The following is a 25224-nucleotide window of genomic DNA, read 5'->3' as shown; positions in this document are numbered from 1 at the left end:
CTTTTGAGGACAGAGTTATCTACTTTTTGGGACGCTAGTCATTTTCTTTTCCCAAAAGGCAAGACGGGTGAAAGTAATCTGACAGTGGCATGGAGGACTGTCTCTCGGAGCATGTGCCTGGCTCATTATAGGATTAGATAGGACCAGGGGCTCATGGTGTATGTGCAAAGAAGAAGACTCCTGCAAGAGTTAGATCGTATCCAGCTCCCTGAAATGACCTCTGGCAACACAAGCACTAGCTTCCAGCCTTCACAGGCCTTGTTCTCTCTGTACAGGTCTGTGCCAGGCACATGCCAACCCCTCAGTCCTCTGAGTGTCCCTGTGGAGTGCTCAGCCCCTGTTCCACTCATGGACTTTTAAGGCCAGAAGGGACCAGTGTGCTCATCTAGTTTAACCTCCTTCACATTGCAATTCCCAGAACCTCACCCAGACACTCTTGTAGTAGGCCCATAACCCCTGGTTGTGTTACTGAAGTCCTCAAATTAAAGATGTCAAGTTAGAGAGAATCCACCATTTACTCTAGTTCAGACCAGCAAGTGACCTGTAGCCTGCATTGCAGAAGAAAGTGGAACCCCCACCACGCCCAGGGTCTCTGCCAATATGACCTGGTGGAAAATTCCTTCCTGGCCCCAAATATGGCAATCAGTTGTTAGACCCTGAGCAGGTGGATGAGACACACCAGCTAGATAACTGGGAAAGAATTCTCCTAGTGACTCAGGGCCCTCCCCCTATAGTGTCCCATCTCCAGTCATTGGAGATATGTGCTAATAGCAGTCTTGGATGGGTCATATGCCATTGTAGGCAATTTCATCATAGTTTCCCTTCCATAAACTTATCAAGCTCAGTCTTAAAACAAGTTACGGGTAGGTTTTTTGCCCCAACTATTCCCCTTGGAAGGCTGTTCCAGAACTTCACTCCTCTGATAGTTCCACTGAACACTCCCAGAAGTCTTAGGTCTGCTTTTCTCAAAGAAATAATACACACCAACTTATAAAATTCAGCTCAGGATCCCCACTTTGCTTAACACACAGCACATATATATAGTGGAAACAAGAATCAGTTTATTATCTAAGAACAAATATTTCAAGTGACAGTGAGTAAGAATATTGGAAACAAATAGTTACATATAAAACAAAATCATAACACGCTTTCTAGAGACTAAACTTAATTAACAAGGCCTTCCCCCATCTCCTACAAGATAACTTATCCTAGGTTTTCTCCCCCAGCATTTTCAACCAATTTGGTTGAGACCCCTTCTGGGAAAAAACAAGCCTGCTGGCAGCTTGTCCTCAGAAACTGAAGGAATACTCAAGCCTTATCTGTATCCCAGATATAGTTTCAAAAGTTCATTGTCGCACCTTTAAACAGAGTAACTCCTGCTGATTTTATTTTTTCCTTCAGCCCCTGCAATCTGTTGATCAGCATCGTGCTCAGATTGTAAATGGGCATTAATTGTGAATGATGTAATACTCAATTTGCATATGACCAGCCAGCATGAGATAAAGTGTCTACTTCTTTCCCGCCTGCTAGGAATATGTGGATTACCTTTGAGTGACGTGCCTTAAGTCACAGAGCTACATAGCATAATTTTTTAGTATATATACATAACTCCTCACATTTTCTATCCATACATCTTGCAATGACTTTGATGACCAGTGTGACACAGGCTGTTATTAGAGACCTTGCATGATAGTCTTTTGGTGAACCTTTTGGGGATCTCTGTATCCCTATGTACCCCTGTGCCCTCTGGCAGTTGCCATAAAGTGATCACAACCATATGTACATATATTATCTCCAATACTGCCAACCCCAAGTGTTCAAAAATCATGAATCAAGCCCCACTCCAAACAACGAGGGTTTTTTAAAAAAATAAATTTTGGATTCTTTTTATTTCTCTTCTGGTTTCAGAGCCTTTAGAGTGGCCTCATGGCAGGTTTCCAGGCTTTTCTCTGCACCCATAAAGGTTTAAAACCGGTTGTGAGATGAGAGCTCAGATTCTCCTGTACTCACTTGCCTATAGGAGTTGGGGCTTTAAGAAAAACACCTACTAACGTCAAGTATCAGGGGGTAGCCGTGTTAGTCTGTATCCACAAAAACAACAAGGAGTCTGGTGGCACCTTAAAGACTAACAGATTTATTTGTGAGATTCTTGAGAAATCATGAGAGTTGGCAACACTGTAATATCTTTTAGTAAGTATTCAGTCCCTGTGATGGTGCAGTATGACATAGTGTTTTATGGCTGCTGAGGTGCAAAACTATGGCAGTAGATTATTTGGTTTCAATTAGATTTATAGATTTTTAAAGGACAGAAGAGTCAAGTATGATAATCTACTTTGACCTCCTGCATGAGGTCTCTTGGTCTCTTCTACTTCTTGCCTTGTTCTGGCTTTTATGCCTTAGAATGTAATCAGGTATTTAAAAAGTCAACTGCTTTCATTTGCCCATGGCCAAAAAAAATAAATAAATGGGGACAGTTGCCACATCAGACACATTCCAGCAGTCCATATGGACAATTTCCCAGACGTACTCTGTAGATCAAAAAATGTTTTTACAATGTGTTATTTATCCAATGTATGTGTGCTGTAGAGCATTGTATTTGCTGAAGTAAGTTCTGGAATTTCACTTTGCAAGTTTAGTATGTATATGATTTGTACACTGTGCTGGCAGCATATTGATAAAGGCTAAAGAGGTTGCTGTTGGGGGAGGAATAGCTCAGTGGTTTGAGCATTGGCCTGCTAAACCCAGGGTTGTGAGCTCAATCCTTGAGGGGACCATTTAGGGATCTGGAGTAAAAACTGGGGATTGGTCCTGCTTTGAGAAGCGGGTTGGGCTAGATGACCGGTCTCTAGCAACCCTGATATACTATGACTTGATTTTTGGCGGGGGGAGGATGAGAAGGGGAGATTTGTTTTTTTTAAGTGAGGTTTAAGGTTTCATAGTGCATTGACAGTCCTATGTCAAATATGCTATTGTAAGCGGGGGAATAGTCCTGCTATTGTGGGGAACGTTCCTGGCTTCTGCACTACTCAGTGAAGTGGGCTAGCGAAAGGATCTGAGTCCTCGCTCCCACTTCCTTTACCCAGTGGCCTCCCTGCCCTTGAGGACTCCCCTTCCACTCTCCTGTCTGGCACAGTCCTCGTAACCCCAACAAGGCTGAGCCCAGGATTCCTGGGGGGCTCGACCCCCAACCCTGCTGCGGTCACCTAGGACAGGGGCTAGGGTTTCCCCACTCCGGGGTACTCTCTCTGCACTGGGCGCTTCTCTGACCCACTGACCATTACATACAATTTAAAGCAAATGCAAGTTATTTAATCAACAATTAATTTTAAAAAAGATAAGGAAAAATGGGAAAGGTTAAAGGAAACACATCAACCCGCTCTGTGGCAGGGAACATCACAAACAGTGTCTCTAGAATGTCTGGGCAGTTCACAGTCTGTTCCTTGTAAGTCCCAGGCCGCCTTCTCAGGCCCTGGCTGTGCTGCAGGGATGCTGTGGGTTGGACACTTGCTCTGGTGGTGGCCACATGCTCTCAGGCTCTAAGCGGTAGGACCCTTCTTCCCAGTGTCACCCCCACCCTGTCGGGGTTACGATCCAAGCCTGGCCTGCAGAGCCTCTTGGCTGAGGCGTCTCCCTGTGCTGGGCCTGCTGCCCAGGGTCCCCCTCGCTCTCCCCAGCTGCTCACTGCACCCAGCTCCGGACTGTTCCAGCCCCAGCTCCACCACTCTGTCTTTGCACTGCTGCTGCTGCTCTGCCTCCAGCTCCCTGGGCTGCTTCTCTGGCCCCTCTGGCTCTGGTTGCTGCAGCTCGGCTACCAGGACAGGTCTGCTCTGCAGGCTGCTTCTGTGACTCTGCGCCCAGCACTGACCTGCTTCCTGGGCTGCTTTTCTGGCCCCTCTGGCTCTAGTTGCTGCAGCTCTCCTCCCAGGGCAAGTCTGCTCTCTCTGGGCTTTGCCTCTGGCTGTGGGGCTGCAGCTCTGCTCCCAGGACAGGATTTGCTCTCTCTGGGCTGCTTTTCTGGTCCCTCTGGATCTGGCACAGCTCTGCTCCCCAGCTCAGCTCGGGCCCACTCTGTGTGTCCCAGGCAATTCCAGCTCACACGGAGGATGGGACCTCCCTGGCCTCCTGACTCTCTGATTAGCCTGCCCGCCCTGTCATTCAGGCTGACCTGGAGCATTGGCCTTCCCCATTGTTCCTGGGGACTGTCAGTCTCAGGGTGCTGATTCCCCATTTACCCGTCCCCCTTTTCAGTACTTGGAGCTAGCAACTGGAACACCCCCACTGAATGTCAGTAAGGGGGCAATAGTCCCCTTACACTATATACACTGAACAAAGACTGTCATGCATATAAAAAGACTGAATTACAAAGGTTTCACTATAATGCATACTTCAGTAAGTACAGTATAATTCATGGAAACCCAGTAACCGTTTTTGTAATGCATTTGTCGTTTTTTTCCAATTATCCCTTTAAAAATGGACTTTTCAGAACCATATCGGGTCACTTAAAGAGCAGTTCTGAACAGTAATTGTAAATTTAGTATTGTGAGGTTTCACAGTCATTGCCATGTTGCATTTTAAAGTAAAAAGATGCTTTTTTAACTTTTAGCCCTGCAAACCTAATGTGGGATCTGAGAATCAAGCTGGCTTCTTTTGTGGTCACAAATCAGCACCAGTTATATAAGAACGGCCGTACTGGGTCAGACCAAAGGTCCATCTAGCCCAGTATCCTGTCTTCTGACAGTGGCCAAAGTCTCTCATACCGAAGAAGTCCCTCAGTTACACCTGTGCCATTCCTACTGAAAAGTTTATGGTTTCAGTGACATCTGTGCAAGCCCATTAGCTTTGCTTTGTTTGTGCAGGTTTAAGTTAATGGAATTTAGTAAGCAACTCTTTTGATGATGCAGAAAAATATAATTCTTTTCACTCTTCGTTATATTTGATCTGCAGTGCCAGCAAGAGTATAAAGTCGATAAAAACGACTTTGTCAATAGTCAGTAGATATTACTCCAAATACACAGAGAGCAAATGAGTAAGTAGGAAGATACCATTTTCACAGTCATTAAGACCTCAACTTTCACAAAAGTGATGATAAGCTAATTTGTAACAATGAAAATTATAGGTGCAATATGAATATCACTGTTCTACTCACAAATATTGTGAAAATTCCAAACGCCCTCTAAACAAAAAACAATAACAAAACTGCACAATAATAACTGTTACAGAATCCAAAACCATTAAAAAGGAGAAATGTGTAGGATTGGTAAAATTAGTTCAGATAAAAATAGTCCTCACCCTCTTCAGTCTGAACCTTTGTCCAAAACAAAGACAAACTTGTTGCAAACATTTCTGAGATTTGCAAACATTTATTGGTTACTTTTTCCATATTTCTTCTTATTATTATATGTTTCTGTTCCCCAAAATAGAATGGGGTGGGATCTAGTACAGAAGATTGGGATCTTGTAACTTCTGTTGTACATGGATTTGGCATTAACTTTCTCTGCATTAGGGAAAATCAGTCTTGCTTGCCTTCATTTCCTCCGAAATTCTTCAGCAGCTTAGACACCATGTTGGCAGAGAACATATAAATACCTTTCAGAGTAGCAGCTGTGTTAGTCTGTATCCGCAAAAAGAAAAGGAGGACTTGTGGCACCTTAGAGACTAACCAATTTATTTGAGCATAAGCTTTCGTGAGCTACAGCTCAGTTCATCAGATGTATTCAGTGGAAAATACAGTGTGGAGATTTATATACACAGAGAACATGAAACAATGGGTGTTACCATACACACTCTAATAAGAGTGATCAGGTAAGGTGAGCTATTACCAGCAGGAGAGCGGGGGTGGGGGGGCTTTTGTAGTGATAATCAAGGTGGGCCATTTCCAGCAGTTGACAAGAACGTCTGAGGAACAGCAGGGGGAGGAATAAACATGGGGAAATAGTTTTACTTTGTGTAATGACCCATCCACTCCCACTCTCTATTCAAGCCTAAGTTAATTGTATCCAGTTTGCAAATTAATTCCAATTCAGCAGTCTCTCGTTGGAGTCTGTTTCTGAAGCTTTTTTGTTGAAGAATTGCCACTTTTAGGTCTGTAACCGAGTGACCAAAGAGATTGAAGTGTTCTCCGACTGGTTTTTGAATGTTATAATTCTTGATGTCTGATTTGTGTCCATTGATTCTTTTACGTAGAGACTGTCCGGTTTGGCCAATGTACATGGCAGAGGGGCATTGCTGGCACATGATGGCGTATATCACATTGGTAGATGTGCAGGTGAACGAACCTCTGATAGTGTGGCTGATGTGATTAGGCCCTATGATGGTGTCCTCTGAATAGATATGTGGACACAGTTGGCAACGGGCTTTGTTGCAAGGATAGGTTCCTGGGTTAGTGGTTCTGTTGTGTGGTGTGTGGTTGCTGGTGAGTATTTGCTTCAGGTTGGGGGGCTGTCTGTAAGCAAGGACTGGCCTGTCTCTCAAGATCTGTGAGAGTGATGGGTCGTCCTTCAGGATAGGTTGTAGATCCTTGATGATGCATTGGAGAGGTTTTAGTTGGGGGCTGAAGGTGATGGCTAGTGGCGTTCTGTTATTTCTTTGTTGGGCCTGTCCTGTAGTAGGTAACTTCTGGCTCTGTCAATCTGTTTCTTCACTTCAGCAGGTGGGTATTGTAGTTGTAAGAACCCTAGATAGAGATCTTGTAGGTGTTTGTCTCTGTCTGAGGGGTTGGAGCAAATGCGGTTGTATTGTAGAGCTTGGCTGTAGACCATGGATCATGTGGTGTGGTCTGGATGAAAGCTGGAGGCATGTAGGTAGGCATAGCAGTCAGTAGGTTTCTGGTATAGGGTGGTGGTTATGTGCCCATCGCTTATTAGCACCGTAGTGTCCAGAAAGTGGATCTCTTGCGTGGACTGGTCCAGGCTGAGGTTGATGGTGGGATGGAAATTGTTGAAATCATGGTGGAATTCCTCAAGGGCTTCTTTTCCATAGGTCCAGATGATGAAGATGTCATCAGTGTAGTGCAAGTAGAGTAGGGGCATTAGGGGATGAGAGCTGAGGAAGCGTTGTTCTAGGTCAGCCATAAAAATGTTGGTATACTGTGGGGCCATGCACATCTATCGATGTGGTATATGATTATTCATGATTTTATAGACCTCTCTCATATTCCCCCCCTTAGTCATCTCTTTTCTAAGATGACACTTAAGGTGTCATCCCTCACTAATGTATTCAATGGACTAATTACTATTGACTTTGACAGGAGTGGGATCAAGCCTCTAGAGTCCCATAAATATTTTTATTGGGAGATAATTATCTGTGTTGAAAATCAGATCAGGTCACAGTTTTCAACTATGTCATTTTGAGAACGGGTATGCCATGCATCCAAAGAACACTTTCCCCCTGAATCTCCGGCCTCAGAGGTGGGGGGAGACTGCCTGGCCAGCAGGGGAAGGAAAACCTTTGGGCCCTTTAAGGATTACTCCCTCTCTCCCCTCTTTGCAGGCACGCATCCTCCTTGTGGGTCAGAGTGGGGCCCTGCAGCTGATCCTTTGGACTAAAGGGTGCAGCATAAACCTGCATACCAAAATGAGATCTTCCCCTGCCTGGAGACATCATTCTGCACTGGGAAAAAAAGCTCCACCCCCTCCCACTCCCTTGAGATTTTGGGGCGTTGCTGTGGGCATCATGCTAGTCACCTTTTTAAGTCTAGCAAGGAATCTTTCCTGCACTGCCAGATTGGTGTAGGCAATGTGTTGTGTTTTGTTTTTTTAATTTCCTCTTAGCAGCCCAGAGTCCTGGTGGGTAGATTTGTCAGTAAAATGCATTTGTCACACTAGCAGGTGCCCAGTGCAGACATTCATTTGACTGGGGGCAGCTTCCTGATAAAGCACAGTTGGAAGCAGATTAGGATGAGGCATCTCCCAGAGAAGGTGGGAAAGGTGGTATGGACTCCTAACATCCACAGCAGTGAAAAGACAACATCCTTTCCCTACCCTCATATGAGAAGAGAGTGATGGGGGTCCCAGCAACAGTGATGGAACCTGTTTAATGCTGTGGAGGGGTGACATAATTCCCAACATTTTCAGTGGCTGAAGTGGGATGGGACCTGTCCGCAAGAGGGTTGGGGACCAAGGTGGTGTTCAAGTCCTACTCTCAGTGCGGAAGGGGGTGGGCCAAACCTGAGCAGCATTGTGTTCCCATGCAGCAGGGGTGAAGTCACAATGCCTGGACGGGAGAGCTTAGCCCAGCCAGCCCCACAGGAGCCAGTTCAACTGGGACAGGGAGGTTCGGGGGTCAAAGTGGGACAGGTCCACAAACTTGGGACTGTTGGGAGGTATGGTGTGGTGTGGGACTGATACCAGCCCTCTGCCAGGTGTTACAGATTACAAGGGAAGGATGACCTGTCCTGGAATAGTTACTGCTGGATAGTTCCCAGATATGTTACTTAATAAAGTTGCAGCCTAGTTAAACCACGTTCTTGGTGTCTTGTCTGTCTTCCCTCAGTGTCTGAGACAATAGTTCCCAGATATCTATGTCCTACAATACACATCATTTGCCACTAGTTGTCAGTCTAAATAATGTCTGGGGGCTGATTGTACTTTGTCATCTTCCTCTGAGAATAGCAGTCTTGAAAATGGAGCAAATACTATTACTGAGACATTATAGTAAATTGATTTCCTAGTGATATAATTAGAAAGCAGACATTTTTTAGTTTACCTAAAAAACTTTATTAACAATGTAAAATGCCTAATATTTTACAGTCTGAGCTAATTCTGGCATGCCCTATAAGAGTTAACACTAAGTCGATGTGCAGACACCATGCTTCAACTTTTAATGGAAACAAAGTATTTTCTGATCCATGTTCGAGGGTAATTGTATATTGTACTACACCATCTTTTAACTCCATTGCCCCTTTCTTCCAAAGTTGAAATAGACACCATTGGTTTAAAAGGAAATTAATGAACTTCTATGTACTGTACAGTATGTAGATATTATGATTACTTTGTATTTACAAATATGAATATTTTTCATATATGATTTTGAGTATGATAAATTAAGAAAATTTACTGTGAAGTTCTTTGCTAAATTGAGATATAGTGGAAGACTAAATATGAATGAGAGCACAAAAAGCAGTAGGAGAGTTTGTGCATGTTCTGTTACAATAGTTTGTTTTTAATATTAGAAGTTAAACACATTTTGATGTTTGAAATAATTTTCTACGTTTAAAGATTGTTTACAATATTTGATCATATTCTATTAATGTGATACTAGTAAGAGCTATAGTCATAGTTTTGTACTCTACACAAAATTTCTGTTGTGATTTGTATAATAAAAAAGCTTTAGGATGAGCTAGTAACCATAATTCTTGCATCTAGTCACTGAATGGTTTAAAGTAGACATGCGGAATGTCATTACAAAATCTTTAAAAAAATCATAATGTTAAATCTGTTCCCTTTCTGGTTCTTGAGAACAACAACTTTGAACTGTAAAACTCCTTTTTGAAAAGGGCGGGGGGAGAAGGAATAGGGCAGTGTAGAAAACACTTTATAATCAAGAGCAGTAAGGTTTATCCTTTCAAAGGTCAAATAATATTGGTTTCATGAAAGTTATGGTTTTCTTGGAGTTTCTGTACTGAATTTTTTAGCTTGAGACAAGGCAGCATAGTCCAAAGAATCTTCGCTTCCGTCTTCTCACTAATGGATAAGGAGTCAGGTTTAGGAGGCTGCTATCATCTATAATGAAAGAAATACAAAATGTAATATGATTAGGTGTATAAAAAAGAACCTGCTTACTTATTTGTATACCAGTAGCACCTGGGAGCCTCAGTAGTGGACCAGGGCCCCATCGTACCAGGCACGGTACAAACTCAGGCTAAAAAGATAGTCTTTTCCCCAAAGAGTTTACAATCTAAATGCATCTAAGTTCAGTCCTTTTTGTAAAGAGCATGTTCATACACTATGAATTATGATTAAGGCTAAGATTATGTCACGGAGGTTGCAGAAGTCATGGAATCTGTGACTTCCAGCGACCTCCCTGACATTGGGGGCCCCAGCTGCTGCCAGCAGCAGGGGACCCAGCAGCCACCCAGCAGCCACGGGTGGTGGGGGACCCTCTCGCAGCTGCCCAGCTGCTGCCACTGGTGGTGACCCCTGAGCTGTCCAGCGGCTCCGCCTCCGTGAGCAGCTGCCCCCCGCACCCCCTGCAGCTCCCAGCTGGCAGTGGCAAAGGGACCCTGGAGCTGCTCAGCGGCCACGGGTGAGGGCCCTCCACTGCTTCCAGCTACTGGTGGTGGCAAAGGGACCACAGAGCTGCTCAGTGGCTGGAGACCCCCTGTACCTCCCCAGCCACCACTGCTGGTAGGAGCCCCCACAGCTCCCCTGCCATTAAGGGTGGCGGGGACCCCCCCTGCAGCTCCCAGCCCCGCAGGGCGGCAGGGGGACCCCTCCCAGCCACTGGGCCATGGGGTCCCTGCAGCTCCCAGCCACTGCAGGGGAGGGAAGGGGCAAGGTGCTGGACCCTCCTCCCTCCCTATTTTGTCAGGTATGTTTTTAGTAAAAAAAAAAAAAAGAAAAAAAGTCTGGACCAGGTCACAGCTTCTGTGATTTTTTTTTTTTTGGGTATTGCCCCTGACCTCTGCATGACTTTTACTAAAAATATCATGACAAAATCATAGCCTTAATTATGATAATGGAGCTCTGTAGCAACTCTGTCCTACGTCAATTTTATTCCAATAAAGTAGTTTTGATTTATATATTCTGAGTCTTAAAATGCTAATTACAGAGCTATGGCCATTGCCCCATGACAACAGCAACAGTATTTCAGAATATCCATTTGGGATAACTAAAACACAAAGAGGAAGAAAGACAGAAATTCTGGCAGGTGGCATAGTGGTTCAATCACTGAACTTGAGATCAGAGGGGTAGCCATGTTAGTCTGTATCTACAAAAACAACGAGGAGTCTGGTAGCACCTTAAAGACTAACAGATTTATTTGGGCATAAGCATTCATGGGTAAAAAACCCACTTCTTCAGATGCAACTTGAGAGGAATTACCCTTTCATCTCTGGAGACGGGGCAAAATTTTCAAACTTGATTGCCTAAAGTTAAGCTTCTAAATCCGTATTTAGGAACCTAAATTAAAGCTATTTTTATATGGATTCAGGATCTGAACTTTAGGCGACGTTCCTTGATAATCTCTTCCTCTGGTAAGCTAAAAGACCTATTTCCCCCACCCACCCAAGATTTTTATATTTGTTTGTAAAAATAACATTGTTTCACAGCTCTAGGAAAAACATGAATAATAAAATGCTTGCTAACTATGAAAAGGGTTTTAAGAAAAGAGTCTCCCAAATTTGGAAAAACATAAAGCTACATTTAGACACCTGGTTTCAGGACTAACTTTGACCAGATTGATACAGAGTGGTGCCCTGATCCACACAAGGTCTTAAGTGTCCAATTCCCATTTCAGTTGCCTAAATCCAAAATTTAGGTTCCACTGAGATTCTCAAAACTCCTACCACGTTGCTGCCTAAACCTGGAGGCATCTAACATCCCTCAGCATTTAAATTTCTGCCATTAAAGTGCCCTATGTTTCTACTTCTGGGCCCATGCACTGCTGCCTCAGTCCTGACAGCTGGTGTTTGGCTTGCTCCTAAGCCTTGAGCCTCAAACCAGGTGAGATAAGTGGGGGAATGGCTGTTCAATGGCTATTAGCCAGGATGGGCAGGGATGGTGTCCCTAGCCTCTGTTTGCCAGAAGCTGGGAATGGGTCACAGGGAATGGATCACTTGATGATTACCTGTTCTGTTCATTCCATCTGGGGCATCTGGCACTGGCTAGTGTCGGAAGACAGGATACTGGGCTAGATGGACCTTTGGTCTGACCCAGTATAGCCGTTCTTATGAATTGCTATCTGCCCTGTGGGGGCTGGTGTGCTATGAGCACACCTAACTCCACACAAAATAGTCTGGTGGAGTGGAGAGAAGAAGCAGCAGCCTTCCTTATAACCTTTCGCCCATTGGTTAGGGTACTCACTCAGAACATGGGAGACCCCAGTTCAATTCCCGCCTCTGCATGATGTGGAGAAGGGATTTGAACCTGAGTGTCCCACCTCACAGATGAGGGTGCTAGCCACTGCTCTATGGGATACTCTGATATGGTGCTCTCCTGTTGAAAGCTGTTCCATGGTGTATAAATAAATACACACTGGACCAGAGAGAAAGAATGATTCTATGGTCCAGTGGTTAGGGCATTCACCTGTCTTCTCCACATGAGGCACATGGGAGAATTGAACTAGGGCTCCCCACCTCCTGGGTGAGTTCCCTAACTACTGGGCTAAAGGTTACAAGAAAGGTCATTCCTGCTGCCCTCTCCTTTCTACCCCCTCTTCTGGCTGTCTTGTGTGGAGTTAGGTGTGTGCCATTGCCATTCTTGTAAGAGTTCAGATTTTTTGCATTTTGTCTACTTTTGCTTTGCTTTTTGCTGCTGACGGGGGGGTGCCACATGAAGGCATAGACTTGCTCCCCAAGCTGAACAATCAGCTCCAGAAGGGAGCTGAAAATGACCGTCTTTCCCATTGATGCCTCTACTCTACAAGAGAACCTAACACACTAAATAAACTGAGGAGCCTGTTGCTGCATCTGCGCCCTTGTCACTTGATTGTAGATCCTGGACCAGGCTTGATGGGCTACTCTCAGGAGTGTACAGAGTTGCCATGGTTGGGCACCAGCTTGGCCTGGTTTCCTCTCCAGATTGTGATGGTGGGGCAGTGTTGCAGACAATAACTCATCTGGTGAAAGAGTGCCCATCTCGACATCTGGAGGGCTGCTTACCATGCCTCACCTCTCTGGATACAGAGTCTATCCTCTGGTTACCGTACCTGGACATCGAGCTCTGATGTCTGCATATGAGAGGATCTTGCAAGAAACTCCTTAGGCACCTGTCTCCAGAAGTTTCACAGCTTTGAATCCCAAGTGGAGATAGGTGCCTCCCTCCATCACATACTTAGGTGTCTAACTCATTGAATGGGGTGAGGCTTAAGACACACCTCTTCTTTGGCATCTTCTATTGGCTAGCTTAGGTGGCTCCCCACCTAGCATGCTGGCTTTTGTGGATCCCTCTCTTAGGTATCTAAGTCTCCCCAGACATTGCATAAGCAGCCTGGTTGCCTCCCTCAGGATTAGTGGATTCTCCTGGGTGGCGAGGCACCTAAAAGTTAAGCCAGGTGTTGCAGTGCCTAAGCCCCTTTGGGGGCCTGAGTGCATAATGGAGGTGTCCTGGCAGGGAAGGGGATAGGTTGCTGTCCAAAATATTCATGGACCCCCTGGTAGGTGATCCAAAGGGCAGCATTGATATCCACCTCAGAAGAGAATGATTATATTACACATGCTAGTTGCAGGGAGAGTGCTGCATATGCAGCTGTAATAACAAGGGTAAGAAATGGATTTTGTCTTGCATGCATGATTCCTTTGAGAGAATACATTCTCTTTCTTCTTAAATTTCACCCACGGCACATGCACAATACATTTGGGTATCTGAACACTTCTTCAATCAGACTGCAAGCAAAGCTGAAAGTTTACTAGCATTATACTAAGCTTGAAAAGACTAGTAATTGTGAGCCCACCCTGACTTCAGTGAACTCAGCGGCAAAACTCTCATTGATTTCACTCCGAGCAGGCTCAGGTCCTGTAAGGATTCATTCATTCAACACTATCAAATCATCTCACAACTTTTATTTTTTTTTTTATTTTTTTTTTTACAACCACACTCTTAATTTCACATCTAGTCATTAAAGTTATTAGCTCGTACCCTGGTAATTAACTAAATCTCCTCCTTTTGGGTCTTCTTCTCTCCCTTATTTTTCCTCTTTGATGAATCCAAAATGCATTTTTAATTAAAGATCTTAGAATACTTTGAAGACGTAAAGTCCTATATCACTACTAAGTATTATCATCCCTGCTTGAGACCTCAGTTCCCAGAAGTGGGCAGTAAGCTCTGAACATAGATGGTGTATGTTTATGGGAGCATCAAAAGAGCCGTTTGTATCTCCTTGATCTTGGGGCTGGCCCCCAACATCGTTCAGAGCAGTCTCTGGGCTACTTAAAAGTATGTCTGCCTGATGTACAGCCCTAAAAGCCTCTGGTGCGTTTACCAGAGATCTTCAGGCCATCTATGCAGAGTGTAAGGAGAACCTGAATGAGCTCTTCCCTGTGATGAGCTGGGGGAAAAGACTTCAGGAGCAGACCATATTTGCACAGACGTGCCTACTCTGCTTACATGTGCAGCAGATGGAACTACTTTGCCAAAATGATCAGTTTTGGTTGGTTTGGGGTTACAAATCACTCAAGGATTTGAATGCAGGGTAATGAAGACGAAGTGTTAACCTTATTATATGAGTAAAAGGCACCAAAACTGTGCTTACCATGTGACCCCCCCCCCCCGATTGAGGGAGTCACCCTAAACTGAACCTCACTTGCTAAGCAGGGAGTAGGGATGCCACATCCCCATGAAGATGAGAGGGTGGGGATAGGTGTTTCTATGTGGTGGTGTGGATGCTGCCAAGAGTCTAGCATTTAATGATAGAGCTGATTGGTCTCAATTGAGAGTCTTTGTTTCTGGCTGGTGAGTCCTAGAGATGATATTATTGCTGAACAGGTCTAGGGGCTAAGCCTTAGACATTGTTGGCGACAGGGAGAGACAATACAGAGACCGAGTTGGCTGTGAGGTTCCCTGTTACCTGCTGAAATCATTAAGAGCTGGGTTAAGTGGTAGAACCTCAGAATGTGACGTTGCGGGAGCAGCAACAGTGGCAGAGAGAGAGAGACAGCTACGAGCCAGTTGCAAAGCAGAAGCAGAGGCATTGCTCGATGTCTCCCTGCTCCCAGGGGTGGGAGTTGAACCATGTGAACGTACCTCTGAACTCTGGGTCTTTGCTAACCAAGGACAGCCAACGGTGAGTAGGGTACAGTGGCAGGTGAGGGGAGTGCTGTGTTAAGGGACATCTGTTTGTTGGACTTTCACACCGCAAAGTGAGAAACTGAGGCAAAGGACACTGTCCAACACACTCTGGGGTGGACGTTTGCCTGTGATCACATGCTTTTGAATTGCGGTTCTGGTGTTTTCCCAAATTAACATTGGTTCCCCTTTTAATAAAAGTTTTATTTTGTTTTACACAGACTCAGTGCTTGCGAGTGGGGAAGGATTGCCTTTGAGAGGCGCCCAAACGCAGTGTTTAGTTTCCCCAGATTACTAGGTGGGGACTTGAGCTGGTTTTATTTTGTGGTGGTATGAGAAATCCCTAGACATTGAACCTGGCCCTTCTTGCTGCCAACTCCACCTGTCAGAAGGATTACCAGAACAATATAACGGGGCCGGAATGCAGAGGAAGGATTCATCCCTGGAACTCTGAACTGTCTTCCTCTCTTCTGCACTGAGTTCAAGTTTCTCCTCTTCCACTGCGTAGGTCTTTCCTTTGCTATGTTCACCTTCTTCTTTCTCTTTGTGCCCCATTCCAGACTTTGTGCCTGTTTACCTGGAATGACCTTCTATATAATGCACACTGAGACTTCTTCCTCCTCTCCTTCCAAACTCTTTGCAATCCCCTGCATTCCATGAAACTTCAGGAGCGCAATGTATTCTCCCCATTCTGTGTTTCTCTCATAACTGTTGTGCCTTTAGACTGTTAGCTCCTTGGGACAAGGACCTGTTATGCTTAGCACACTTTATTTGTTGTAGGCTGCCATGTACACTGACAGCATTATAGAAATACTAATATAATATATGATAAAGAATATGCCCTAGCTTTTAATTTTTTAGGACAAATTGGAGAGTGTCCAGAGACCATTCCCTGATAGGTATTTTTCCAACCTGTTTTTAAAAACCTCCAAAGATGGGGATTCCACAACGTCCCTTGGAAGCCTATTCCAAAGCTCAACTACCCTTATTGTTATAAAGTTCTTCCTAATATCTAACCTAAATCTCCTTTGCTACAGATTAAGCCCATTACTACTTGTTCTGCCTTCAGTGGACATGGGACAAATGATCACAGTCCTCTTTAGAGCAGACTTTGAAGATTGTTATCAGGTCGCCCCTCAGTCTTTTTTTTCTTTCTCAAAACTAATCCTGCCCAGTTTTTTTGAAGCTTTCCCCACAGGTCAGGTTTTATAAACTTTTTGTTGCTCTCCTTTGGACTCTCGCAGGTTTAACTACATCTTTCCTAAAGTGTGGCTCCCAGAATTGGACACAGAACTCCAGCTGAGACCTTACCAGTGCAGAGTAGAGCAGGTCAATTATCTCACATGTCTTACAGACTACACTGTTATTAATACATCTAGAATGCTATTAACCTTTTTCACAGCTGCATCACATTGTTGACCGGTATTCAATTTGTGATCCACTATTACCCCAGATCCTTTTTCAGAAGTACTACCACTAGCCATTTACTTCCCATTTTTGTAGCTGTGCATTTTCCTTCCCAAGTGAAGAACTTTGTACTTGTCTATATTGAATTTCATCTGGTTGAATTTAGACCAGTTCTCCAATTTGTCACAGTCATTTTTAATTCTAACCCTTCCCTCCTAAGCGCTTGCAACCCCTCTGAGCTTGGTGTCATCTGCAAAATTTATAATAAAATTTTATTATGCCTCTTCCCTTTCTCCAGTACAGCTCTGCTCAGCAGAGACATAACTTAGCTCTTAATTTCCAAAATATACTAGCTTTAGAGGATGCTCGGCTAACCCTATTGAGTGAAATCCTTGCCCTGTGGACGGTCTCCCACAGTATTCTTGCCAGCAAGTTAAAGAAGTATGGGCTGGATGAATGGACTATAAGGTGGATAGAAAGTTGGCTAGATTGTTGGGCTCAACGGGTAGTGATCAATGGCTCCGTGTCTAGTTCGCAGCCAGTATCAAGTGGAGTGCCCCAAGGGTTGGTCCTCGAGCCGGTTTTGTTCAATATCTTCATAAATGATCTGGAGGATGGTGTGGATTGCACCCTCAGCAAGTTTGCAGATGACACTAAACTGGGAGGAGAGGTACATATGCTGGAGGGTAGGGATAGGATACAGAGGGACCTAGACAAATTGGAGGATTGGGCGAAAAGAAATCTGATGAGGTTCAATAAGGACAAGTGCAGAGTCCTGCACTTAGGATGCAAGAATCCCATGCACCGCTACAGACTAGGGACCGAATGGCTAGGCAGCAGTTCTGCAGAAAAGGACCTAGGGGTTACAGTGGACGAGAAGCTGGATATGAGTCAACAGTGTGCCGTTGTTGCCAAGAAGACCAATGGCATTTTGGGCTGTATAAGTAGGGGCATTGCCAGCAGATCGAGGGATGAGATTGTTCCCCTCTATTCGACATTGGTGAGACCTCATCTGGAGTACTGTGTCCAGTTTTGGGCCCCACGCTACAAGAAGGATGTGGAAAAATTGGAAAGAGTCCAGCGGAGGGCAACAAAAATGATTAGGGGATTGGAACACATGACTTATGAGGAGAGGCTGAGGGAACTGGGATTGTTTAGTCTGCGGAAGAGAAGAATGAGGGGGGATTTGACAGCTGCTTTCAACTACCTGAAAGGGGGTTCCAAAGAGGATGGATCTAGACTGTTCTCAGTGGTAGCAGATGACAGAACAAGGACTAATGGTCTCAAGTTGCAGTGGGGGAGGTTTAGGTTGGATATTAGGAAAAACTTTTTCACTAGGAGGGTGGTGAAACACTGGAATGCTTCACCTAGGGAGGTGGTGGAATCTCCTTCCTTAGAAGTTTTTAAGGTCAGGCTTGACAAAGCCCTGGCTGGGATGATTTAGTTGGGGATTGGTCCTGCTTTGAGCAGGAGTTTGGACGAGATGACCTTCTGAGGTCCCTTCCAACCCTGATATTCTATGTCAGTGGAAGTTCTGTCATTGACATCAGTGGGGCCAGGACTTACTCAGAATATTTTTTTATAATATCTAGAAAAAATTTAGATTTTTCTGATATAAACTGAGCCAAAACACTTGAATGCTTTAATTTACATTAGATACAGAAAAAGCAAGACTCACCTTGATTTTTCAATGGTAAAGGCATAGTCTCCCTGAGTTTGCTTAAAAGATTTTTCATTTCTCTCATGTCTCTGTGGAAATTAAAAGTAAAACAGATAGAATGGAGACTGTAAATAACCTATTTTCTGCTTTTGGGGGTTGTAGGAATAGTACAATACACTGAAATAATGAAAGATAATAAACTTAAAGTGGGACTAATGAGCTCTTTTGGATCTATCTATTGGACAAGTAGTTGGTTCCAATATAAAAGCCAGTCTAATTCTTTATTTTTGTTACAAGAGGAATATGCCCTTAGATTTAATGAGGAAGTGGAGGGTTGATTTGATTGTAATTGGCAGCTTTCTGGTTCAAATTTAGCCTAGGATGATGACATAATTACCATTTCCTGGATCTTGAGTGATCTTTATAAAATGAGTTGGTGGGTTCAGTCCAATTCCTAGTGGAGAGATGCACCATACGCAGCATTTATCAGCACCAGTGTTGGCTGCGCTACCCTTTTGCCCCCAGATGGCAAACACTTAGACCGTAAGTTCTTTGCGACAGTGACTCTTTGTGTTTTGTATCTTGGACAGTACCAAGCACAAAGGCAGTGTTGAAAAAGTAATAAACAAATGACTGATGGGACCATGTGTGTTGTATCAGTTCCCATTCTGTGGATGAAGAGAACATTCCATCCAGCATGTCAACCTAACCCCTCTCAAGTGCATGGGATTTGCCCAAAATGCTAAAGGTGAGAAAACAGACTAAATAATCCCCACTGCTATGATAATGGGTTTCCTCTCTCCCATAGCAGGGTTACAGGTGTGTGTGTTTTGAAAGTGGCTCACGGTTTGTAAAGTGAAAGAGAAACTGTGTGAGGGCTCAGGCTGCACTAAAGGGTTTTTGGTTTGAAAGACAGCATGATCTTGCCTCATTCATTTGGATACCACTGATACTACAATATGGTTCCTAAACAGAGCAGTGCAACGGTCTTTCCTATAGTTCAGTTTTATTCAGTTCCCCTTTTAATAGAACAGAATTTGGTTATATACAAGGAAATATGGTAGCCCTCATGCTCTCAGTGGTAACTCACACAAAGCCTTAGATAATAGATCAGTTTTAGTAAGACCAGAAATGACCACCAGGGTTATCTCTTACTTTTTTTTTTTTTTTAAAGGGCCATAGAAGCTTCAACTTGCACCTGGATAGCCAGAGGATGAAAGGAGTTCAGTTTGGTATATACTTGTTTATTTCCACATGTTCAGAATTATTGGCAGGCACAACTGATGTCAATTGGATATTTAAATACCTGACTGGCAAGTGCAAAAATGGAGTCCAGGTAATTTGGGATACAAAAGCAGAGGCCTGGTTAAAATGAAAATGAAAATAAGACTTATTATCGCTGTTCTGCAAGTAGGCCCATTTATCTCTGTAGTTTCTTCTCCTTCGTGCTTTGACAGTGGCATCCAGTGGTACTCAGCTAAATCAAATATTTCACTTCTGGCCCATCTTTGTACCCACTGATTTGGAAGTTACTGTCATGTACATTAAGTTCTGAAGAAATGTTAAAATGCCTTTTTAATGTACTGATACAAGTAACAATATTGATTGCCTATGTGGGAAAGGCTGAATAAAGCATCAGACATAAATTCCAGTATTTAGGAATAAAGGCTACACATACCTTTCAGTGTTTTCAATATCGGTGGAAACCTGCCATGAATGCTGTTGAATATCTATTGGTGAAGATGATGTGTCTTCTAAAATAGGTACTTCTGAACTCTCCTCCATTTTATTGTCTAGGATCCTGGGTGTTGCACAAGGCTCTTTTCCTTTAAAATGTTAAGACAAAACAAAACATATCCCTGTTATTTAAACACTGCTTATACAGAGACTAAAATGTGGTGTTTTGGACTTGGTCATGCACAGCACCGGTGCAGAGAGTTATGAACACAAACTCAACGTGAAAAGGGAGCAGGGCAGGGAATGGATGGCAACTTGTCTATCTGCTAATGAGAGCTCTGCTGCTTGGCCACTGCACAACTTATGCCAAGCAGCAGCAGCGGGAGTGAGGTCAAAGAGAGGAGTGTGGAACTAAACATTTTGCTTAACTGTGTAAAATCTGTGCCAGGGACCAAAGGACAACATGGAATAAAAAACAGTGAACTGTAGCGCATCTATTGAAAACGACTTCAAAACCTCTCACATCAATGGACAGCACAATGCACGTATCCTAGTTAGTAGTAGTATGCTGTGCTGAAAAAGTAGGACAAAATGCGCAGTTCTATACTTGACAAGTTTTAATAGCACTACACACATGCCAACATTCACAACCCAAAATGCAGCAGATTCCAAATCTGCACCAAGTTTGTGATTCATACTTACTACAACGAAATAAAAGGAGGTGTTAGAGCTGAGTGGTTGAGGGCTGGTAGTCAGGTCTTTTGTGTGGGAGAGAGGGAGATGTTGGGCCTGGACCATGGTGATGATGACTGCAAAGAAGTTAGGATTGATGGAATTAGCTGGTGCCCTGACAAGGTTCTAGTCCATGGCCCTTGGGCAATTCCTCTGTGGTAGGGATGACTAGATGTCCTGATTTTATAGGGACAGTCCCGATATTCAGGGCTTTGTCTTATATAGCTGCCTATTACCCCTCCACCCCCTGTCCTGATTTTTCATACTTGCTATCTGGTCACCCTACACTGTGGTATGCAGTGTAGCCCTGGCACCAGGCATCTGATGGGATGGATTTCTTTTGTGTGTGCCATTTGAACTGAGAAATTTCAGAGTTGGGTTCCAGACACCTTCCTCAGAGGTTCAAGTTTATTTACCTTTCTGGATGGACCTCATGAATTTGCCCAAACAATCTATGACCAAAAACTCTTACTAAGGAAGGTTTATCACGAAGAGAAAGAAATGAATATTAAAAACAAAATCTGTGGTCTGAATGCCTATCTAATCTTCAAACTTGTCCAGAAATCACCTAGCTAAACCTCATCTGTGTAATTACAGTATAGAAGAAATTGCTTGTTTATTTCCATCATCCAGCCTCTCAGGTCATCAAAGCTGTTTGCATGTTCTCAGCCTGGCAGTCTGCTAGAGATCCTGGGAATCAAACTTCCATTTTTTTAAACCTCTCACTCACCTCAGGTATCCTTGGCCACAGGGAACAGCTCCACTTCTCACCTCTCATGGAGGCTCCTTTTGAACTCCAGACTAAAGTGCTGCTCCATCTCTCTCTCCCCTCCTGACCCGCTGCTTAATGAAGAGTCAATCAAACCCTCCTCCTGGGTGATCTCCTTCTGGGCTTTAGCTTTAGTATAACCTCCTCCCAATTGTACATCCCAGTTAGAACACAAGAATGGCCACACTGGGTCAGACCAATGGTCCATCTAGCCTAGTATTCTCTCTTCGAACGGTGGCCAATGCAAGGTGCTTCAGAGGGAATCACGAGAACGGGGCAATTATCAAGTGATCCATTTCTTGTTGTCCACTCCCAGCTTCTGGCTGTCAGAGGCTTTAGGACACCCAGAGCATGGGGTTGCATCCCTGACCATCTTGGCTAATAGCCATTGATGGACCTATCCTCCTCCATGAATTTATTTAATTAGTTTTTTGAATCTTGTTATAGTTTTATCCTTCACAACAGCCCTGGCAACAAGTCCCACAGGTTAGCTGTATGAAGTACTTCCTTTGGTTTCGTTTTAAACCTGCTGCCTATCAATTTCATTGGGTGACCCATGGTTCTTGTGTTATATGAAGGGGTAAATAAGACTTCTTATTCACTTTCTCCACACCAGTCATGATTTTATAGACCTCAATCATATCCCCCCTTAGTCATTTCTTTTCCAAGCTGCATACTCCCAGTCTTTTTAATCTCTCCTCATATGAAAACTTCCATACCCTAAATCATTTTTGTTGCCCTTCTCTGTACCTTTTCCATTTCTAATATATCTTTTTTAAGATGGGGTGGCCAGAACTGCATGCAGTATTCAAGGTGTGGGCATACCATGGATTTATATAACGGCATTATGATATTTACTGTCTTATTTATCCTTTTCCTATTGGTTCCTAACATTATTAGCCTTTTTTTTTTTGGGGGGGGGGGGAGGGGGGGACGGACTGACACTCCATATTGAGTGACTGTTTTCAGAGAACTATCCACAATGCCTCCAAGATTTCTTCCTTGAGTGATAACAGCTAATTTAGACCCCATCATATTGTATGTATATAGTTACCCAATATGCATTACTTTGCATGGATCAATCTTGAATTTCCTCTGCCATTTTATTACCCAGTCACCCGGTTTTGTGAGATCCCATTTTAACTATTCATAGTCAGCTTTGGACTTAACTATCTTGAGTAATTTTGTATCATCTGCAAACTTTGTCATCTCACTGTTTACCCATTTTTCCAAATCATTTGTCATTGTCTTATCAGAGACCTCAATGCAAAACCTTAATTGCTTATCTGTCTGGTCCTCTTGGCTATTTTACTCACTGTATTGGAAAGAGCAGTGAGTTATACCAGCCCATTACACAATACACAACTTTCATATCACACACTTATCACCTTTCTATGAAATAGGATTGCTCTTGAAAGCAATCCAACTTGTCACTGGTGCTATAGAAATACAAAGTAGTGTTATAATTTGGTGTTGATTAATTTTACCATTACTTTAAAGTGCTATGGTTTTAAAACAAGGATTGTTATTTCCTCTTCCCAAGGACAGATGTATAGTGCCTGTAATGTTTTTTTTTTTTGTCAGCACAAAGGCAGTCTTGTACAGTTTTGGCAGTATGAGTGGTACCAAGCTCTCTTTGGCTGAAAGGAGCTGTTCACTAGTAATATTGTTGGATCCTAACCGATTCATGAAGACCTCCTTGAAATTCAGGATGCCTGCCAAATCACTTGAAAAATAACTGGGAGTCTGTTAATAATAAAGGCTCTGAAGAACGTCTTGGTCATAGGCTTAAACCTGTGAGTTAGGCCCTGGGGTCTACCCCCAATCCAGGATAGCATTGGAATATGGTGGAGGCTCTGTACTGGTCTACCACCCCTTCCCAACTCCTGTTCCCTGGCATCATGACCCTATGATGCAATGCCAGGGACTCCCTTGGCTGTGGCTGCCCCTGGATCTCTGAAAAATGAGTGGGTGTCTCAATGGAAACAATAATGGGGGGGAAACAGTAAAAACTGTTATATTTTCTAGGGAATCTCCATAGGGCTAGCATGGGGATGATATGCTCCCCTTCAAAACTTGCCTTTGACCCGTTCTCTCTTCTTTCCCAAGGAGAGTTCAGTGTATTTAAGTGCTTATTTCTCCTCACATGTATTGTACTTCTCTTTTCTTTCACAGTTTGTCCTTCTTTCTTATACCAGTTTTCAAACAAAGCAGTGATTTTCAACCTTTCTTCATTTGCGGGCCCCTAAAAAATTTCAAAGAGGTGTGGATCCATTTGGAAATCTTAGACGTAATCTGCAGACCCCTCGGGTCCATGGACCACAGGTTGAAAACCACTGAAATAGGATAATGAGATCATAGCACATCAGTTAAGTAATCCATCCTTCCAATGCTCCTAAAACTTGAAGTAAAATACAGTTTACACAGAAAAAGACACCATGATTTCAGTGAGGTTTTTTTTTATCTAAATTATAAGCTATCAAAGGCTTTTATATACTATTTTAAGATATTTGTTATTAATCCAAAATGCATGATGGAAAAGGAATTATGCCAGGAACTTCAATGTGTAAGGCTCTTGTACTCTGCATGGTACACACTTACCTGTAATTTAGAATTTTTTATTATTGTGATGGACATACAATACAGAAACTAATCACTCTGAATTTACATCACAGAAGCTTTGTGGTATATTCGCTCCATGATGCATGCACACAATTCTCCCACTAAGCTCAATTCTTTCCTTTTTAATCCAAGTATCTATTCTATGGTATTTCTTGAAGTGCCTAGCAGAATAGTATCATAAGACCATGTCTACACCTCTTCACACTCCTGACCAATATAGCTGGCAGAAGTCTGTTTACAGACATGGAGTGCTGATTCTACCCTTGCTTTGCCTGTGCTATTCCACCGGGGCACACTGCAATCTTAATTAGAGATGTAACTCTATGAATCTAATTCACTCTTTCCTTAGGTTGTGTCAATAGACTGTTGTTAAGGATAAATTCTGAAATAACGACAAGCTGTAAAATATTCCCATTTCATTTTAAGACACTGGAAATTGAATAAAATTTCACTTTGGAGGGGAAAAAAACAAAAATGAAAGACTCCCCTTTGACTCCCACCTCGAATTGGACCCTTTTGTATGTATATGTATTTTGCAAGACCGCATGGTGCACCTTAAAAAGGCCAAATATTGACCTCTGATACTCATACAGAATTCCCAATGAAATCAAGGGAGAGCGGTGTGTGAGTATCTGAGGGCAGAGTTTAACTCTGCATGATTATACATTTTTTTCTGAAAAGTTAGACAAATCCAATGTATAAGTCCCATGCCCAGTCTGACCAGTATTAACCGCAGTAACTATTAAAGACAACGCACTTCATGAAAGAAAACCCGTGAAGGCACATAATGTCTGAATTAGGATGGCCACAGCCCCTTTACTCAACCTCTTGCACTGTAGTGCATGCAGTATGATGTCCTTTTGAAAGGGCGTCTCACTAACTCTAAGTTTACATGTTACCTAACCTTTACAATCTTTACAAACAAAGTGGAATGCTATAATGGAAGAGATGCACAGAATGTTTACCTGTCAACATGCTGCAGTGAGTGTGTGATCCACAGCTCACTGACTTCAATGGGCTATGGATCAGACCAATAGCTCGTATGATATTTTCTTACCATTAACAGTGACATTTTAGTCTAGTTTCAGTATAAATGTATAACTGAAAATGGAGCTTTTAACTCCTTGACACAGCGGCTTTTAATGTAGTGTGTACTAGACTATGGGTAAAAACCCTTATACCTTCCCTCTCTTTTGCCCTCCAAAACTCCTGCCCCATCTCCTCTTTGCTCTCCTGCATGCATCTTTACCCAACGCTTGTATAAGAAGAGCTACCTTGCTCCAGTGATGCACAGCTGACTGGTAGGAGTATACAAGCATGACAACATTTTGTGATGTAAAACACATTCCTATCATTAATCCCATGTGTCCAGGAGCTAACAGTTTACTAATATATAAGTAACAATGTAACCGAACTGG

The 25224-nt window shown here is 43.4% G+C and overlaps 1 protein-coding gene across 2 annotated transcripts in view; it reads right to left on the bottom strand.

The window, feature by feature from the left end:
- Positions 1-9470: 9470 nt before the first annotated feature.
- The window catches only part of LOC102946609 (regulator of G protein signaling 7 binding protein), an 80705-nt gene continuing 64951 nt past the window's right edge, over positions 9471-25224 (bottom strand). Inside the window, exons 4-6 of one of the 2 annotated variants that reach the window (XM_007055356.4) lie at positions 19685-19832; positions 18025-18095; positions 9471-9719 (exon numbers count right to left, since the gene is read on the bottom strand). In XM_007055356.4, coding sequence (XP_007055418.2) covers positions 9628-9719; positions 18025-18095; positions 19685-19832 — 311 coding nt within the window. In that variant the 3' untranslated portion in view covers positions 9471-9627. Of the gene's footprint in view, positions 9720-18020; positions 18096-19684; positions 19833-25224 lie in introns of those variants that run through there. The other variant, XM_007055357.4, reaches the window with a different exon arrangement.

Source organism: Chelonia mydas, chromosome 5 (genome assembly GCF_015237465.2).
Source record: "Chelonia mydas isolate rCheMyd1 chromosome 5, rCheMyd1.pri.v2, whole genome shotgun sequence".
NCBI classification, from domain to species: Eukaryota; Metazoa; Chordata; order Testudines; family Cheloniidae; genus Chelonia; species Chelonia mydas.
The sequence above is the reverse complement of the archived record's forward strand: the minus strand, read 5'-3'. Positions and strand labels throughout refer to the sequence as shown.